Source organism: Camelina sativa, chromosome 9 (genome assembly GCF_000633955.1).
Source record: "Camelina sativa cultivar DH55 chromosome 9, Cs, whole genome shotgun sequence".
Taxonomy (NCBI): Eukaryota; Viridiplantae; Streptophyta; class Magnoliopsida; order Brassicales; family Brassicaceae; genus Camelina; species Camelina sativa.
Window position 1 is genome coordinate 25,371,582 of NC_025693.1, and position 6,841 is coordinate 25,378,422.

Below are 6,841 nucleotides of genomic sequence, written 5' to 3' on the forward strand. Positions count from 1 at the left end.
ATTTTAAATATATTTAGTTAAAAATAAAAAATATATTATTATGTAATTTTTATGCGGTCTAAGCGGTCGTCTAAGCGTATGCTGAGCGCCTAGCGCCTAAATGGCGCCTACGCGGCCGCCTAGACCGCTTTCTTCAACAGAGCTTCCCAATAATAGTCATATTTTATCAAAAAGGTTATGGAGGTCTGGATTCATCTATATGCATGTCAAGCCTTAATATTAATATCATATATACCATATAGTTGGATCAAGAACTGTATTGGGATAAATAACAAATATATAGCAGTTCATAAATATGATGACCTTTATAANAATACATTTATTTAATTTAAATTAATAACATATGAACATTTATAAATATGTATATGAATATAAAACTTAAAATTTTAAATATATTTAGTTAAAAATAAAAAATATATATTAAAATAATATTATATAATTTTTATGCGGTCTAAGCGGTCGTCTAGGCGTCTGCTGAGCGCCTAGCGCCTAGACGGCGCCTAGGCGGCCGCCTAGACCGCTTTCTTGAACACTGATTCCAGTTAATCAAACAATCAATTGAATGGAATGGAATGGACCTAGTCCACGCTAATTAATTTGGTTATTTTAATAATTAAACCACCGGTTTGGACGATTTTGATTTTGAGCATATAATTTTGGGTTATTTTTAATTAAACCACCGGTTTGTACGAGTCATCCATCCTCTGGTGAGAGAACTTTTACGCCGGGAAATCAATTTAAAAATCTGAAGAACGTGACGGAATTTGATCTATTTCCTCTCCAATCTAAAAAAGGTCCTCTGTTTCGTTTCCTGAAATTAGTATTTGATTCATTCTGTTTTTACTTCGTATCTTTGCTTTGATCTGATTATTTCATTACTGTTGTCAGATATGGGAATGAGCAAAACGGAGATCAATTTGCGGAGATTGCTTTCCGTTGCACCTAATCAGCAAAATCAGTCAAAGCTTATTCATGTATGTATGTACGTCCTCCTTTTGGATCTTCTTCTTTGAAGCTTAGAGGTAAATTATTATTTTGATGTTCATGTTTAGCAGTATGTTGCTACTTTGAGGGAACTATTAGAACAACTCTCCCAAGAGAAGACGACACCTCCATGCCTTCCCAGGTGAGGTGAGGTTTACTTAACTTTCTTTTATTTGATTCAGCATTGCTATTTAGAAATCTTTCAGTTGAATTCTTGATTTGATTTTAAAAGATTTCTGCTTTGGTATTCTAATGTCGTGAAGAGCTGTTATATCTCTTTCTAGGAACTTAATTCATCAGTCTATACACTTTCCTTGTTATAACAAAAGCTATCGCTATGAGTAAAGCTGTACTCCTTTGAATTCAAGTTGAATTTGCCACTTCATGTTCTCGTTGGTGATTCATTTATTGACAGAAAGCTTCAAGAGGATCTAGCCGATGAAATGGTGGGACTTGCAAGACAACTCAAGGAGACAAATCAAGCGATAAGCCAATCTGTGCAAAATACAGAAAAGGTCGTCACATGCTAACCATTTCCTTCACAGTACCCATTTATGCATACTATTATCATCAACAGCAATGGGATAAGAGAAGAATCTATATTTTGGTTCATATGTTTTTTTAACTTGCTTCATTGGTCCTAACATTTGTTCCTTCTTTCTTTTGTTGTGGTTTCATTAACAAAAGATACTTGACTCTACCGAGGAGGCCATTGAGCAAAGCTTAGCGAGCACAGGACACGCGACAACAAGAGCGACGAAGATATATTCACAAAGCTCAAAGACAAGTTGCTTCCAGTGGCTCTTGATCTTCGCCATGACATGTTAGAAAATGATTCAGAATGTAAACCAAGTTTAGTAACAAATTTATTTTAAAAAACATTTCAGTCTCTTTATCATACAGTTTTGTTAGATTTAAGGTGACTTTGTAAATTCAGAGTTGGATATGTGAAAGCTACATTGTTAAGATAAATACATTCTTGGTTTACGATTTTTTTGTTTCCTGAGAAATTGTAATTTGACCGGTTTTCTTGTATGAGTACATACTTCTACTATGGTTGAAGCAGCTCAAAAACTTTGGGAAATTATCTTTGGTCCCATTGGTTTAAGCGTGTAATAAGGGTGAACTATTGTGATAATGCTTCGAGGGGGTCTTGCCTGTGAGATACGTACGTACCGGCTTTTCAAATAAGGCAGACCGATACAGCTAAACCAAAGGTCAAGAGATCACAATCTCAGTTGATTATAAAAAATTAGAAGGAGATTCAAACATTAACTCCATGTCTTACAAGAAACTCGCAGAGGATTTCAAACCTGGTGGCATGATCTCTTTTGACAATTTTTTTTTATGGTCGAAGACTGCCTGAACCGGTACGGGAAAACCAGGAAATTGACACTGGTAAGTAAACTCTTTCAATACGACATAGTTTTCTTTTCCTTATATTTAAAATAACCCTATATTTTAATCGATACACGTTTTTATTTTTTAAGTCAAATTGATATATTTCTCTTTTAATATTATTAAGATGTCCTCCTAAAACATATTTCATGCCTTCATGGAGCAAAAATATATAACATGAAGCAAAAAATATATAACATATCATGACATTTACTTCATGGAGCAAAAATATATAACACTAGATTAGGACCGGCGGTACACTGCGGGACAAGTTATTTGTAATTAAAATATTTAAATTATAAGTTATTTTTGTTTGTTAAATATATTATAATTGTATAATAATTGTTAATTTTATGGTTTAAACCATATAATACCGCAATATAATTTATTTTTTACATAATATTAATTTAATCAACTTAATTAGATACATTTATTTCTCTAATATCAATAGTGTTAACAAAATAATGAAATGATGTTTTAGCTGTGTAACACCGAACTAATGATATTTTAACAATTATATAAATATCGACCAAACCCGTCCCGCCATATAAATCCATCCCAATATATTTTAACTCGCACTATATCATCTTAGTTTTTAATATTTATTAGTTTGTATTATAAATATTAGATTGAGTTAGTATGATATTTATTAAGATTGTAACCATTAACATTTTATAAGATTGCTTCTTATAAAGTTTAAATATTTATAATACTTAGAATTCTTAAAAAAGTTTGAATATTTCTTATATTAAAAATTTCATAAATATAAGTTTCAATCGAAGATACCTTTAAAACAAAAGGAAAAAAAAATTGCCAAAAAAAGAAAGCAAAAAGAATTCAACAAAGACCAATTTGTTTTTTCTTCCAAATTGTATAAATCATATAAATTATAAAAAAAAATAGAAAGCAAATAAATAAGTTACAAATTATATAATATTTTAATTCATATATTGATATCTTGAAAATATGAGAGGTTTTAACTGTAAATCTTTTTTTAAAAAAACAAATGATAACTATGATAATTATAAGAAGATTTTTAAAAAACTTGAGATGAAATGTTAAAACAAAGCGATTTTGCTTTGGTAAGATATGAGATGAGATGAAAGGACTTTGATCTATTTATAGTTATATGTAGAGGAATGTGATAAATGTTAGCAGTTAATAGATTTTTGGGTTAGCAGTTAGTTCAAACTTTGATAGGTAATATTTCATGTTCTTAGCTTTATAGTAGGTTTTGAAATCATTGATAATATTTTTCCTTAATAATTTGTTGGGATATAGAATGATGAATTATGATCCGATATACCTCATTAAATGATTTAATTTGTTTTTACTTTGATTCTGAATTTAGGATTTTTAAGGTAAGTGAAATCAATGGTTTTCAATTCATTTTACATATTAATTCTGTTAGAATCATTTTACGATTTAAATCTCCGATTTCATTAACATTTTCTTTAAAAAAAGATTAGATGCAAGTTTAATGAAATTGCATTTAATTCTATTAGTTTCCAAAAAGTATTTTTTGAGCAAAAAGTTGCTGCAAAAATACTAGTATAGATATCATGATTCATATCATTTGATATTAATTATGTGAATTTTATAATAAAACTATAAAAGTCTACAATTGTCATTGCGTATCTTTCAAAAGTAATATAAATTTGATTAACTAAAGATGTTAAAATGACTAATTCTAAGGCAAATCTATTACCAAGTCAAATTGATATATTTCTCTTTTAATATTATTATTAAGATGTATTCCTAAAACATACTTAATTAAGATCAAGACATTTACTTCATGGAGCAACAATATATAGCATATCATGATTCATATCATATGGAAACTCTATTATCTTAAGTAAAATAATTATCTGAATTTCATAACAAAAGTCTAAACTTGTCATTGCGTATCTTTCAAAAGTAATTTAAATCTGATTAACTAAAGATGTTAAAACGAATAATTGACTCATGAATTCAATCACTTTATATGATGATTCACATCCATCATAACATATATTGAAAGAAATAAAGGTTCACAGTTTGTGCAATATGGTCAAATGACTAGTTCTAAAGTAAATCTATTACCAAGCACCAAAATGTTTAGACACAACCACAATTCATAACATAAATTGCTTTCAGTTTTAGTAATTAAAATTTATTAGTTTGTATATATAAAACAACACTTTAAATCATTTATTTTAGTACATTTTGAATTTTAAGATAATAACAAACTGAACTGTTTAATGAAAGGAAAAAAGGATTATATCACATACAATTTCCATTTGTACTTATTGTCGTTCTAAAATTTCTGGAAGGAATAACTTGTAGTTGTTTAATAACTTGATTAAGAACTAGATTAAGAACTTCTAAAATTTCTGGAAAGAAGAACTTGATTAATAACTTCATTGTATGTGTCTCAATGTCCATTGGTCATCGAGATCTTCATTGTTTTCATCATCGTAAATACTATTTTAGATTTGAGATAGAGATATTTCAAATTAATAAAATTAGTAGATATGGAATGAAAGGAATATGTTGTTTAATAATAATATTCTTATCATTAAAAAGTAGCAAATTTATTGAAAAGCCCCTCTTTATTAATATTTAAATATATATTAATTAATTAATAGAAAATGATTCAGAATGTAAAACAAGTTTAGTAACAATTTTTTTTTTTTAAACATTTCAGTCTCTTTATCATACAGTTTTGTTAGATTTAAGGTGACTTGTAAATTCAGAGTTGGACATGTGTAAGCTACATTGTTAAGATAAAGAGATTGTTGGTTTACGATTTTTTGTTTCGTGAGAAATTGTAATTTGACCGGTTTTCTTGTATGAGTACATACTTCTACTATTGTTGAAGCAGCTCAAAAACTTTGTCGAAAACACACTAAGATGAGCAGAGCAAGATGGTTCGTAGGGTTGCAGGTTTTACTGTAATGACTCTTGAGCTCACATGGGTTTTGGAAGTGAAAATTCGAATTTGAATCTTTGCGATATCCACAAATCAGAAGAGATGCAACTTATTTATTCTGGCAATCTGGCATAGACAAATGATACAAACAGAAGTGGTGAATCAAAGTTTGTGACTTTGACATGAAGAGAAGCTGCTAAACATTTCACTATTATCAAAGACCACTTGAGTAAAGCGGTCTTATGATGGTACAAACGTCAAGTAACACTAAATCCTATGTAAAAAGGAAAAAAAAATCTTCAATCATCATCATAATAGTAAAACATAATATGACATTAGCAGAAAAAGAGAGAGAGAACTAAATCCCATTCTCCACTGCCTCTGTCCTTTTTAAGACAGGAAGGTCCTTATGGGTGTAAACGATTCCATTGTCTCCATCAACAACTTGTCCTTTTCCTCTCATTATCCTGTCATTCATCACCACAACCATTTAAACTTCAGAGCTTTTGACAATTCAATGTACTATGGAAAGACAAAATAGACTTAATTGTACCATCTCGTTGTCAATAATCCTTCTACTCCGACTGGACCACGGGCATGGATCCTGCTTGTGCTTATTCCCACCTATACATAAGAACAAACCAAATTGACCATTCATTCATCGACACTTCTCTATTTATTTGGTTTAGAAGATGTGATATAATATGTTTCTTTCTTCCCTACCTCTGCACCAAATCCGAATCTAAAACCATCAGAGAATCTTGTGCTTGCATTGTGGAAAACAGCAGCACTGTCAAGAGCACGAAATGTTAAAGAATTAGTTAGTTTTCCGTATATTCAACCTCCAACATTTTATATGATTGATATATCAAAAGCACAAAAGCTCAAGTACATGAGCTATTTACCTGTCTACTTGATGGAGAAATATCTCTGCGACTTCACTATCTTCTGTCACTATGCAATCAGTGTGTGCACTGCTCTCATAAGATAAGACAAAAGAGTGGCCACACTTATTTTCCAGCACATGCAAAGAATACAGAGCGGTAGGCCCTTTGTAAACTTTGTAATGTCATTATTTGTTGAAATCAGTAATAGTTTTACCTTCCATGTTGGTGAATATGATCTATAGCACCATGTACGTCTTCGACAATTTCAACGGTGCAGGCCTTGGAACTGTACTCGTGATGAAATGATTTTGTTTCCGGAATATTCAGTTTAGCACTTGCTCTTGGCCCACCATATAAAGTGACACCTGCAATTTGACGCGTACACAAAAACTCTTTTTAAATGGCTAACAAACTAAATTCTATCTTAGTTTTAGTGTTTATGAAAGCTTTATAGTTTAACATAACTATAAAACGAAAGTTGTAAGGCTAAAACTCAAGACTGAAAGATAGATCCAATAAAACAGATTCATTTTCCAACACTACTATTCTCACCTTTGCTTTGCAGAACAAAAATAATATCATTAAGAAAACCATTCTGCTCCAAATCCTTATGTACAAGAAGAGTTTCCTGTTCGGACAATATAAAAAGAGATGAGGAAGT

General features: G+C 30.3%; 2 protein-coding genes across 2 annotated transcripts; one reads left to right on the forward strand and one right to left on the reverse strand.

Annotated features, from left to right (window-relative positions):
* Window positions 745–1,812, forward strand: LOC109126479. The gene is made up of 5 exons (XM_019230051.1): window positions 745–794; window positions 889–974; window positions 1,056–1,126; window positions 1,400–1,499; window positions 1,672–1,812. Exons 2-5 carry the CDS (start codon window positions 891–893, stop codon window positions 1,810–1,812), a joined length of 396 nt encoding a protein of 131 aa, XP_019085596.1. The 5' UTR covers window positions 745–794; window positions 889–890.
* Window positions 5,384–6,841, reverse strand: LOC104715687 (delta-1-pyrroline-5-carboxylate synthase B-like; the record flags this gene model as incomplete). The annotated part of the gene is made up of 6 exons (XM_010433076.1): window positions 5,384–5,760; window positions 5,847–5,917; window positions 6,017–6,083; window positions 6,199–6,267; window positions 6,395–6,545; window positions 6,733–6,841. Coding segments are annotated over 6 exons (576 nt in total), but the record flags the coding sequence as incomplete, so codon positions are not given.

Coding starts and splice junctions, on each gene's coding strand:
- LOC109126479 (XM_019230051.1), top strand. CDS start 891: ATGGGAATGAGCAAAACGGAGATCAATTTGCGGAGATTGCTTTCCGTT. Junction 1,127..1,399: donor ACACCTCCATGCCTTCCCAG/GTGAGGTGAGGT, acceptor ATTTATTGACAG/AAAGCTTCAAGAGGATCTAG. Junction 1,500..1,671: donor CTGTGCAAAATACAGAAAAG/GTCGTCACATGC, acceptor CATTAACAAAAG/ATACTTGACTCTACCGAGGA.